General features: G+C 43.7%; 1 protein-coding gene across 1 annotated transcript in view; it reads left to right on the plus strand.

Moving 5' to 3' along the window:
- piezo2b (piezo-type mechanosensitive ion channel component 2b) overlaps positions 1-13,489 on the plus strand; it is a 233,072-nt gene that overhangs the window by 45,557 nt on the left and 174,026 nt on the right. Inside the window, exons 3-4 of the mRNA XM_084327610.1 lie at positions 3-74; positions 11,447-11,489. Coding sequence (XP_084183736.1) covers positions 3-74; positions 11,447-11,489 — 115 coding nt within the window. The remainder of the gene's footprint in view (positions 1-2; positions 75-11,446; positions 11,490-13,489) is intronic.

Below are 13,489 nucleotides of genomic sequence, written 5' to 3' on the forward strand. Positions count from 1 at the left end.
GCTGCTGCACATCATCTATCAGATCACTGTCAACAGCCTTTTGGCCGTGAACTCCATCGACTCTGACTTCAACTGTGAGTAGTCTCTCTCTCTCTCTCTCTCTCTCTCTCTCTCTCTCTCTCTCTCTCTCTCTCTCTCTCTCTCTCTCTTTCTCTGTTGGGAGAGAATGTATGGAGATGAATTAGAACATGAGAGAAAAAAGAAGCACAACATTCAGAAATATTTATATTTAGCCAAATTCAGAAACGTTCTATTCTCAGAACAGTTCAAACGGTTAAAATCAAAACAGCGGGAACCTTTGTTGCCATGGTCACCCACACACACTCACCACACACTGTGTACACACGTGTGCCCCATCCATCACACAGGTAGTTTTTGAGGGTGACCTCTGACCTCCGGTATTGGAGGGGGCGTCGCACGGTTGTATATCACCAGAGGAGGAACTTCTCCACAGCCTGAGGGGGGGGTGTTTCTGTTCAAAACTAAGTCTAGACACGCTCCATTCACTAGCATAAAGGCACGGGCGTACACACAATGGCCTCTAAAGAAGAAGGATGAGCCAAAGCCTCTGGGAATACTCTCTCTCTCTCTCTGTGTTAAACTGTGTGTGTTGGTTTATGTGGATCCACCCACATTCCACTGTAGACTAATTAGCTTCCTCCTTGCCATACGGATAACTGAGAGAACATTCTTAGCTGGCTGCTGAGGAAAACAGTACGAGTGACCAACATCCCTGTTTGTTGGGAAGATAAGATGGGAGGGGGAGGTAGAGATATGGGCAGGGTAATAGAAGAAAGACAGAACTATAGGTAATACAACAAAGGTGCATATGAGGGTCTGTAGCTATGCTCTATCAGTTATAGTATATGTGACATTAAATAGGCAATCAATCCCTCCTCTTCCCCCTCTCCCTCCCCCTCCTCCTTCTTCTCCTCCTCCTCTCCCTCCTCCTCCTCTTCCTCCCACTCCAAGGTGTTAATAGTTGGCCGTAGGACACTCATGAAACTGGGTATCAAACCATAAAACATACGTGTCTAGACGGGACAATCCCTGACCGTGTGTTGAGTGTTCTAATGCCAATGGAAGTAGAATCCAGGTTTCTTTTCCCACCACAGATGCGCTGCCAGCCTAACTGAAATGGCAGAGAGCGGACGTTATCACCCTCAGGCAAAACTACACAACTGCTCAGAGGAGATATTCACCTGAGTAAAGCTCTATTACCAAGGTCCCAAAGTCTGCGGTGTTCGCCAGATTAAATTAGGCTATAGTCACAGGAGGGCACTGGGGGAATAGGTTCATTAGCAAGTTGGAAATATATTGACCAAAAGTTGCCTCCGCCATCGGTGTGTGAATGTGTGAGTGAATGGGTAAAACTGTGAGGAACAGATTGTAAAGCGCTTTGGATAAAAGCGCTATATAAATGCAGCCATTTACCATTTATATATAATCTCTTATGTAGTTGGAAGGGATCCGCTTCTGTAGGAGTAACATCTACTGTAAGTTTTTAGGTGTCATACTTAATGATATCCTGAAGCTCAATGGGAGTCAAGGTTTTTGAATAATAACAACAATAATATTAATCTATAATTTGTAATTATCTGCAACATTTAACAATGGAATCTGTGTGTATGGGCCCTGCGCTGCTCAGCATTGTTTTATAGCTAACTGCCTCTGGATGTTGGCTTTTATTGGAGGCTTAATGAGCCACATACTGAAGAAAGATTACATCACACACCAGTGATCAAAGGCTCCATAATCAACTAAAGAAGATGACATTTTGGACAACAATGCACCGTAAAGATAATAAATTGTGCTAATGTAAAAAAAAAACGTCTTATTGACAAAGTCACAAAGTTATATTAGATCAAAGCGCAGAATAATTTCGTGCAATACTTGTCAAATGTCAAATTAAACATTTGATGCCTTTTATTGAAACTTTAAATAAAAAGGTCATTTTATTATATCTGGCTTAATATACTGTTTTGAGTTGTATTCTAACTGGCTTAAAATACTGTTTTGAGTTGTATTCTAACTGGCTTAATACTGTTTTGAGTTGTATTCTATCTGGTGTAATACTGTTTTGAGTTGTATTCTATCTGGTGTAATAGTGTTTTGAGTTGTATTCTATCTGGTGTAATACTGTTTTGAGTTGTATTATATCTGGTGTAATAGTGTTTTGAGTTGTATTCTATCTGGTGTAATAGTGTTTTGAGTTGTATTCTATCTGGTGTAATACTGTTTTGAGTTGTATTCTATGTGGCGTAATACTATTGTTTGCAGTTATCTTTATTTTCGGCAACTATGTGGAACAGGAAGTCTAGCTCTAGCCTCTTGGAGTTGGCCCTACGTTCTGTCTGCAATCTCAGAATAAACGCTGTGGCTCAGGTTTCCTGATCTGATATTCAGGCCCCTTGACACCCTTTCCCTTTTGGCAACCAAATATAAACACCAGGCCCTCCTTTTTGCGCAGAGGCAGTAATCTTCCTTGCTGATAACCTTATATAATTTCCTCCGCGTCTGTATCTGCCGGAGCCAAGTAAGCCATTAGGAGCAGTAAACTGAGTTGAGTATGAATGGGGAAAACCGCTCCAAAAAGCAAACATCTCTAGTAGGTCTGGGATTAGTCAGTGGATGATCCGGGGGGCAGCGCCGTCTCTGAACTCATCCCTCATCCCTTTTTGCTGACATTTCCGTTCCCATCTACACATCAACTCAAAGCTGTGTTACCCCCCTTCTTCCCCCGCCTCTCTCCCTCCCTCCACCTCCTCGCTCTCTCTTCCTCCTCTCTCTCTTCCTCCTCATCCCTCTCTTCGTCTTCCCCCTCCTCTCTCTCTCTCCCTCCACCTCCTCTCTCTCTTCCTCCTCCTCCCTCTCTTCTTCTTCTTCCTCCTCCTCCTCTCTCTCTTCCTCTTCCTCCCTCTCTTCCTCCTCCTCATCTCTCTGTTCCTCCTTCTCCCTCTCTTCTTCCTCTCTCTCTCTCTCCCTCCACCTCCCTCTCTTCTTCCCTGGTTCTTGGAGGGGAGCGCCGGTGATGGTGTCCCGGACCGCATCTCCTCTTTGAGTGTGATATTGCTAAATAGTGTTGTATTAGACACGGACCGCATCTCCTCGTTGAGTGTGATATTGCTAAATAGTGTTGTTAGAATTAAGGCTGTCAAAGTTAATGCGGTATAAACGTGTTAACGCCCGATTCTATTGACGCCACTTTTTTTTTAACTCACAATAAACTTTTTTACTAGACTTCACTCAGGTGTATTATTGATACTCTCATTGATACTATGTTTGTTTCTGACTCAAAGTGTGTGTGTGTGTGTGTGTGTGTGTGTGTGTGTGTGTGTGTGTGTGTGTGTGTGTGTGTGTGTGTGTGAGAGAGAGAGAGAGGGGGGGCAGAAGTGTGAGTCCTCAGCCCTTGTGTGGGTGAATGTAACTAGTTCCTAACGTTTTATTTCCCCTATTATTAATGAACACTTTATTCATTGTTTTAAATGATTATTTTCGTAATAAGTTATTTTGTGCATCACTCTGTTTTGAATTTGATGCAAATTTGCAATGCATGAGGGTCATCCTTTTGTGTTAAATGGCTGCATAAAGCAAGCATTTGTTGACTCATGTTGATAAGAGTATTAAAACTTGGAACTTGAAAAAGATCCGTTTAAGGTAGATAAAAAAAGAAAAAATTCGATTAATTTGCGATTAATCGCAAGTTAACTATGGACAATCATGCGATTAATCAGATTAAATATTTCGATTGACAGCACTAATTAGAATGTTTCAAATTGAATGATGATTGTTTGTCTGTTTTCTCTACCATGTAACTCGGGTATTGATTTTCCTATGTTGGCTTAATATTCTTTTCGTGATCGGTTTTGTTGATTGTTTCATTTAGCAAACTTTAACTTTTTTGCAGACTTGGCCTTTGTTTTTGAATTAGGGGTAGGTTGTTCTATAAGCCAATTGACTTCAAACCTATCCTTTTTGCTTGTTTATTTGTAAACATTCGAAATAAAGAATTCATTCATTCATTCCTCCTCCTCTCTCTCTCCCTCTACCTCCCTCCTCCTCTTTCTCTCCCTCCACCTCCCTCTCTTCTTCCTCCTCCTCTCTCTCTCCCTCTACCTCCCTCTCTCTCTTCCTCCTCCTCCCCCTTCTTCCCTCTCCTATCTCTCCCTCCCCTTCTTCTTCCTCCTCCTCTCTCTCTTCCTCCCTCCCTTCTCCCCCCTCTTCCTCCACCTCCCTCTCTTCTTCCTCCTCCTCACTCCCCCCCTTCCTCCTCCTCCCCCTTCTTCTTCCACCTCCCTCGTCTTCCTCCTCATTCTCTTCCTCCTCTTCCTCCTCCTCCCTCTTTTCTTCCCCCTCCACGTCTTCCTCTTCCTACTCCCCCTCCTACTCCTCTTCCTCATCCCCATCTCCTCCTCCTCCTCACCAAATCTTATATAGATATAACCAGATAATAGATGTGACACATTGAGAGGTAGGCTGTGTAAATCTCAGGTCTCTGTGGAGAACGGGGTAAGGAGGCAATAGAACCGGAGACGAGGGAGGAAGCGGTGAGAAGTGTGGAGAGGTAGAGGTTAACGGCCCTGTGAGTTCAAAGGGCATTTTATGATCTTCACATAAAGCCTGGGGGCGGACAGGTATTTTCGGTACCTGGCGGGGATAGAAAATGGCCTCACCTCAAAGAAAAGGAAGGTCTCTCACGCTTCTCCTTTTTCGCTGCGTCGGTGTAACGCGTCCGCGCTGTTCCGACACTCACCATGTTTCATCCTTATGGATAGAAAAATAAACCTAGTCTCACCTCTAGGCATTCCAAATGCATGATGTCATGTACGCAGGATCGCTACAGCGTTCCTCGAGCACCTGCGGGCTCCATTTGGACTGGGTGAAGTTAGGTGTTGCGAATGTTTGGACGTGGGCATTCCTGGAATAGCTGTGTCTTTCGTCTGTGGTTATTACGGCGTCGCTGTGGCGTCAGCGTTTTCTCTCTGAGGGGAGGTTTTCTTTTATTCCCCCCACCTCTCTTCCTATTCTCTATGACCTTAAACCTCGATCTGATCAGGGACCAGCTCGTTCTAAAACAACAAATAAAAGCCACACAGCGAGCATTGTTGGTTTGAGAAGATAGCCAATCTTTTCTTCCCTCGATGACCTTTCCTGCACAGAGAGGTTCGCTGCTCAGACTCCCTCCCGGCTTTAAGCCTCTCCGACAGGAACACAGAGCCTTGTCTGTTAGTGAAAATGTGACTCACAGACACGTGCGTGTTGGAAGTTCGGTGGGCAGAGTATCATCAAGATAACAGAAAACCCTTTTTGTGTGTGTGTGTGTGTGTGTGTGTGTGTGTGTGTGTGTGTGTGTGTGTGTGTGTGTGTGTGTGTGTGTGTGTGTGTGTGTGTAATCGTAGTTGATATTGCATTATAGCCCGTGAATACTTTTTTATTTCGATTGGAATTATTAATTCAAAGTATTTTTTATTCTACACACATAACCTAGAGCAGAGTGTTGGGAGTGTGAACGCTTGAGATCCTTCAGATCAAGACAGCATGATTAAACACTGTCTCGGTCTCCTGTCTGTGTTGACTTACATGTCTGGTTAAAGAGAGAGCCGTCACAACGTCTTCTCTCTCCTCGATGTGCTCTCTGTAGAGCGGCACCTCCATCACTAGAGCAATCCAACACCTAATTAGTCGGCTAATAAACTGACAAAACACCCTGGCGTATTGATTTGTCATCGAGCTGGGATTCTCAAGTCACAAAGAGATGTTGTGTTTTATATATTTTTTTTTTGGCATTGGAACAAAGGCCGGTCGACGTTTGACATTTCCCTTACTGGTGGAATTGAATACCTGGAAGTGTCTCCCGAAGCACTGGAATGACGTTCAGGAACTCTTCAACCACGCTGCTGAACAACAGTCCATCTGAATGATGTTCAGGAACTGTACTCTACATAGGAGGTGGTTGGGTGGGTGGGTTAGGGTGGGGGGGGTAACTGTACATTGGATTATCGACGAAACCTTACTTGGTTCCAAGAAGAGGGTCTCGTGTATTATTGGGTTAGGACATTTACATTGGAGGGGGTTGAGTTAGGACATTTACAGGGGCCAGTTTCGAATTGCAGTCTCCCGTAGGTGCTCCTTGAGAGTGGTTTTAAAAGTGGGTAGTGATTCACATTCCTTTACAGCTGTGGGTAGGGCGAAACGTGTTTAGTCCCTTGTTTGAGCCGAATCTGGGTTTAACATGATTTGTGGAGCTCCCTCTGGTGTTGTGGTCGTGGTATTCACTGACCTTTGGGAAGTATTTTGACATGTACATGGGTACCTTAGTGGTGTAGTGTATCTTGTAGACCAGGCCCATTGCAAGTTGCTGTACTCTGTCGTCTACTCTAAGCCATCCTAGGTTGTCAAAGTGGGCAGGGGTGAGGTGGGTTCTAGGAGTAAGGTCAAGCGTCTGACCAGTTTGTTTTGTGATGTTTGTAATTTAGTTTTTAGTGCCTTTGAGGTGCTTTGGTACCATGAGGTGCAAGCATAGTCGTAGTACCCTTGAATGAGTGCTCCTGCCAGAGTCTTCAGGGTATTCTTGTTTACCAGAGAGGAGATCCGGTACAAGAATCTAGTTCGTTGGTTGACCTTTTTTATTACATTGGATGCCATTTTGTCACAGGAAAGATTAGCCTCTAGGATGGAACCTAGGTATGTAATTTCATCTTTCCTTGTGACAATATTGTCACCCACTGTAACTGAGAAGCCGTTGGTCTTGCTGAGTTTGTTATTTGAACCGAAGAGAATGGACTCTGAGTTCCGAGCTGAGGGTTTTTTCAACCTGTAACTTGTTCTTGTCAGAGACCTGCAGGGCTGAGTCGTCCGCGAACAGGAACAAGTTGCAGTCACAAGCTGACGACATGTAATTTGCATAAATTAGGAACAGTAGCGGTCCTAGTATGCTTCCTTGTGGAACACCACAGCTCACTGGGAGGGGGGGGGGGTAGGGTACCGTTTACCTCCACCATCTGTTCTCTCCCCTCCAGGTAGGATTGCATCCAGCTCACTGATAGACTATCAAAACCAATTGCTTTTAGCTTGTCAATCAGAATGGAGTGATTGACAGTGTCGAAGGCCTTTTGTAGGTCCAGCATGACCAGCATGACGTTCAGGAGGAACACTTCAACCACACTGCTGAACAACAGCCCATCTGAATGATGTTAACTCTTCAACCAAGCTGCTGAACAACAGCCCATCTGAATGATGTTAACTCTTCAACCAAGCTGCTGAACAACAGCCCATATGAATGATGTTAACTCTGCAACCAAGCTGCTGAACAACAGCCCATCTGAATGATGTTAACTCTGCAACCAAGCTGCTGAACAACAGCCCATCTGAATGATGTTAACTCTGCAACCAAGCTGCTGAACAACAGCCCATCTGAATGATGTTAACTCTGCAACCACGCTGCTGAACAACAGCCCATCTGAATGATGTTAACTCTGCAACCAAGCTGCTGAACAACAGCCCATCTGAATGATGTTAACTCTGCAACCAAGCTGCTGAACAACAGCCCATCTGAATGATGTTAACTCTGCAACCAAGCTGCTGAACAACAGCCCATCTGAATGATGTTGAGGAACACTTCAACCAAGCTGCTGAACAACAGCCCATCTGAATGATGTTAACTCTGCAACCAAGCTGCTGAACAACAGCCCATCTGAATGACGTTGAGGAACACTTCAACCACGCTGCTGAACAACAGCCCATCTGAATGACGTTGAGGAACACTTCAACCAAGCTGCTGAACAACAGCCCATCTGAATGATGTTCAGGAACTCTTCAACCAAGCTGCTGAACCAGGGCTCATCTGAATTTTGTTTCGTTGTTTTCACATTTAGACATTTATTTTTTGTGCAACCATCTCTTTTTTAACCCCTTAAGCCCGAGCGGTCTGGTACCGGTACGAAAATAATATCACATCATAAATAGATCAATACAGTCTGTATTAATTAATGTTGCATTTCTTTTTCAAATGTAGCCAAGATTAAAGACCCTAACCCTGTCAAAACAGCAGTCAAAGTGTATATTTTCAGCACTACGTTTGTTTACTAGGGGTGTAAAGGTACACGTATCGGTACCAAACCGAACCGTTTCAGTGTGTACCGTACCGTACCGAACGGCTGTAGTGTGTACCGAACGAATACAACGGTATGTTAACCGCCCACCGGGGGCTGTTTTTTTCACAATCTAATATAATTATAATTTTTTTTCTTTTCTTTACAAGTCAATTATTAATTTCAATATAGAATATTCGTTGACAGCCCTACAAGTACAATTAGTTACTGCACACTACATCACCCCTGAGTGGAACATGGCTTCCCCCACTGTACCGAAAACCCGTACCGAACCGTGACTTCAAAACCGAGGTATGTACCGAACCGTGGTTTTTGTGTACCGCTACACCGTTTACCAATTGTTTACCAATGATTTTAAGTGTTATTAGCGAAATATGAGTTTTATAAATATCTCGCCGCATCCCGGTGGAAACCGGATGAATTAGACAGAAGAAACGCGTCATGAAACCGTTATAGTCCTAAAAGACCCAGGGCTTTTGATGGACATCGACATTTTAAGCGACCTTGGGTTCTATGAAAGGCGCTATATAAATTTGATCTATTATTATTATTATTATTATTATTATTATTATTATTATTATTATTATTATTATTATTATTATTATTATTATTATTATTATTATTATTATTATTATTATTTCATAAAACTACACTACCCAGCTCACACCAGCCTCTGTCAAAGCTGTTGAAAATATTATTAGCGGAAAATTCTGATGTTCTTTTTGTGATTATATCTGACGGGTCGAACAAACCGAAGGTTATCCTATAACCCTAGTTATATGATTAGCGTAGCTTTTCTGCTTCGCCTATGGGATTACACTCAGCGCCTGTGCGTGTCAACTGAAAACGTTCACATGCACCTCCCATCTGTCCGACCACGCCCACCTCCGGCCAGCTTAAGGCCCAGGTGTGGTGATCAACTCCCCCTTCCGAGTCTGAATTTCAACGAAACACAGCCAAGGGTCCTCAGGGCTGCGTGTAAAGCAGAAAAGCTACGCTAATCATATAACTAGGGTTATAGGATAACCTTCGTTATATTTCATTAGCTACGCTTTTCTGCTTCGCCTATGGGACAACGGGTGAAGCAGGGCACGTAGCCCCGACAAATGCACCCCCTGAGGTCCTCTTCACGACCATCAGAAAAACATGGGGTGGGGTCCGGCCCCCTCGCGCCTCCTAACGAGGAGCGGCGGGAAGGACACCAATCATACGCAGTGGGGTGCAGTTACCCCAAAACGCACAAGGTGAGTAGATCATGCGGAAAATCGGCAGCGGGATGCAGAAGGGGTTCCAGCTCCAAGGGCCGCACTTCTCCTTTACAGAGGCGGGGCCCCCGGCCATGACCGCGAGACAGAACCCCCCCGAAGGTTCCGAAGAGGACCAAGGCCCTCTCCCGGATGTATGACCCCCCCCCCCCCCCGGCCACCATGCTTCCTATCGAGCCGAGTGCCGAGAGAGGGAGTGCGCACGTACAGGTGACCAGCAAAGCGGAGCATGACTGACACCTGGTGGACACTAGGACAAGACTGACCCGCCCCGGCGTGGCCAGGATGAACCCTGCGTCCCCCAACGTAGTTGCCCCTCCGTAAAACCAGACAGGGGGCGTACGTTTGGCCATAAGTCACAGAGGCGCTAGAGGGACTGACTGCCCGAAGGCAGCACTCCACTGGCCCACTCACCAAGTGAAGGACCCCCCCCCTTACATTTACATTTAGTAATTTAGCTGACGCTTTTATCCAAAGCGACTTAGCGACTTACCCCCTGTGACCACAGGCCTGCCCCGTCACCCTCTCTTGGGGGTCTCTGGCTGCGTCTAACCAGACGTTACAGGGACCTACAGGCTGACCAACACCTTAGTAAGAGCAGAGCTCGACTGTCAGCCTGGACGAGGGAAACCTACATAAAACCCCTCCTTCCCATCTGTACACATAGAAAACGCTGTTTCTATGCCGTTCCGACAGATCCGGGGGCGTGCCCAGTTCCTAACGGCAGTGTTGAAAAACGCCCGGAACCCGGGAGCACTGACCTCTAATTACCAATACGTTAGGCCGTAGGGAGGCAGAATAGGCCCACTACCTCCCCACCGTATTGGGCCGGCACCCCACATTAGGGGGAGTCGGCGAAGTCCGCCACGTGAGATGTGACATAGCCCAGTGGCAGAGGCCCCACATCAATGATTGACCAACCAATTGAAAACTACCTTTTCATTTCAACTTAACAGATTGGAGAACGGGTATCACACCGCACGCTCAATAAACACAGCTGTTAAAACGATCAGAGATGTGGAACTCAGTCTAAAACTCTACTCGTCATCCACCCATATACGAGTCGGGGGAAAAAACACAGCACAGTACCACTCCATATTCTTCCACCCCATATTCGGGTGACAGGCAGGGCCACAATGCGGGCAGACGTCATCCCCCTTTTCAGCAGGAGGGGGGCTGTCTAGCAGCCTACACCGAGGATGGGAACCTTCACTACGTCTCCACTTAAAATCAACCGATCGGGAGACATGCGTGGCATGGGTCTGAATCACCCCCCCTCCCCCCCGTCAAACTAGTTCCCATTGCTGGGACCGGAAAATCGACCTATTTCAACCAACAAAATTTCAGAATGAAACCGATTTTGTCTGGTCATCATGGCTGTGGCACCTGCTTTATCATAGAAGAGCCAGAACAGCGCAAGACGAAAAAGAGCCTTGAGTAAACAACTCGAACCGGGGAAGTGCGCACGCAACTCCCCTGGTTGCTAACGCCAGAGCTAGCGAGGGTCCCCATATATCTGCCGACGGATAGCGGGGAACCCCCTTTATGCAAAAAACAGATATGTAAATACAGATATGTAAATACAGCCCAGGCGTCAAACACGCCGGCAGACCATCCTGCCTGGGTGGGACTTCCACGTACACGTCACTACGTGAGGAACGTAGCAAAAACCCCTGTAAATCATCTGTCCTTTATTCATTTGTGATCTCAAGAAGGTGCTGAAGAAAAGTTTTTTTTTCACTGTGTTATTCACTGTCAAAGATGCAAAAGATATTCTCCTTTGGTTCATTACAATTTACTCAAGCATAGTAACAGACACAATATTTCGGACACTGGGAATACATTCCCTGAGGTCCATAGATGTCCATAGATACCAAGAACATGCAAATGGTCCTTGTATAAGTGGAGCAATCTTCCATTTACTTGAGTATGTACTTCTAGGTGAATTTTATGAAGATATGGCTAGGGCTTAACAGGTTAAGAGAGCTTTTTTGTCAGTTTTAAGATGTATTTGTTTGCTCAAGAGAATATGTAACATTCCACAATGTCTGTCTTGTGTTTTTTATACAGGTTCAATGTGGGAAAAATCTATAAGGCAGATTGGCTTTGAGAGGTAAGACACTTGATTAGATTGTGCCTATTCATGTATATGTTGCAGTATATGACTATGACTAATGTGAAATTGATATCGATGTTGTTTTAAATTGACATTATATGCATTTTCTATGCATTGTAGACCATAATTTACAAAACAGAAAGTTTGGATTAATGAATTTACTGATCACAATGACTACACTGGTGGAACGAACATCCCACCACAGTTAGGACAGCCGAAACCCAATTGTGCCCAATTTTTTATAAAAACTCACTTCTTCAATTAATATCTGAAATTAAAAAAAATTATAAGAAATTTTAAAGAAAAGAAAGAAGAAATACTAACCTTTTACTAATACTAATACTTCTACTAGTATGCACTTTTCTAATACGTAATCTTCCTTGCCTATATTACTACCTACTATGCTAATATGTCTATACTACTACACACTCAAGACTGTAGCACTCAAGTTCAACACTGTTTGACAAACACCCTTAGCTGCCACAGTTGCACCCTTGTTGTACAGAACTTATAAGTCGCTTTGGATGAAAGCGCCAGCTAAATGACTCAATGTAAATATAAAAAGAAAAAATCGTTAGAATAGTGGATGGCTCTGAGTTACATCTCCCTCTGCGATCATGCAGCATAAAATATGTTACTGTGGATCTTTGGTCAATTGAGCGTGAAAGCCTTTCCCCAACCGGGCAATTCAGACTCTGGTAGTTTTCAGAAAGCGATAAGATTCACCCCACTGAGAGTGAGGGGTGATAGTGATAGCCAGGGTTGTAAAGTACTTGAGTAATTGTACTTCGTTATAATACTTAAGTACTGTTTTGGGGGATTTTTAGTGTACTTTACTCAAGTATTATTAGGTTTGTATACTTGTACTTTTACTCAATTACATTTCAGGAAAAAAAAACATACTTTTTACTCCTTACATTTAAAATGCAGACCTACAAAGTACAAATCTCACAGGTCCAACCATTTCAATTAGTATATTTGTTTCTCTGGCCGAACTAACGTTAACGTTATTAATCCTGCGGCCACGCTTTATTTAAAAACAGCCAATCAAATCCCCATCAATGGAAAATTAACCCACCCATACCCATGCTGGTCCTTGTGCAAGACTAGAAAGCGGGGATCTTTGATTAAACACCTGCTATCAGAAGAATAGACAGTCAGAGTGACAAGCTACAGAAGATGGCCACAAACGGTAGTACGAGTGATGAAGAGGACGAAACGGAACATTTCATTGCCCCGGAATAAAAAAGTTTTTCCTTTGACTTTTTAGTACATTTAAAAGTAGAAACTTTTTAACTTTTACTCAAGTGTGTTTTTAGCCAGATACTCTGACTTTTACTTGAGTAAGATTTTGAAACGGTACCCATACTTTCACTTAAGTATAATTTCTGGGTACTTTTTACACCCCTGACTGATAGAACTAATGCCTCATTCCTATAGATTAACAGTGTCTGCTTATTAAATATATTTTTTACAAAAATAACAGTAAAATAATTAGGCGCTGTGTTTTTATGAAAACAACAGTAAAGTAATTGACCCATCTCATAAGCCCCACCCTCCTTTCTTGATCCGCCAATCACAACTGTTGCTAAAACTTTGTTTAGTAGAAGACACTCTTTTATATTAGATTAGATTCAAATGTATTGTCATCATACAGCACAAGTACAGTACAACGAAAAGAGGTTTGCATCCAACCAGAGTGCAAATGTAACAGTAAAGTGCAATAGTAATATACAATGTACAGGAGATTAAACTGGGTATAAAATATATGAATTAGTACTACTGAGTGTAGTGGTAATCAGATGTATGTACAGAGTTGTAACATTAATATGTACAGTGATACTACTACATGGTAGTAAGTTATACTGGCCAGCAGTGTAACTAGTAAGGGATATGTACAGGTATAGATATAGTATCTACAGCTATGTAAAAAGGATTATATGCAGGTATGTACAGACAGATGTGGGTAGATATATACACGGTAAGGATAAATATAT

Source organism: Notolepis coatsorum, assembly GCF_963971535.1.
Source record: "Notolepis coatsorum genome assembly, chromosome: 13".
In the NCBI taxonomy this organism is placed as follows: Eukaryota; Metazoa; Chordata; class Actinopteri; order Aulopiformes; family Paralepididae; genus Notolepis; species Notolepis coatsorum.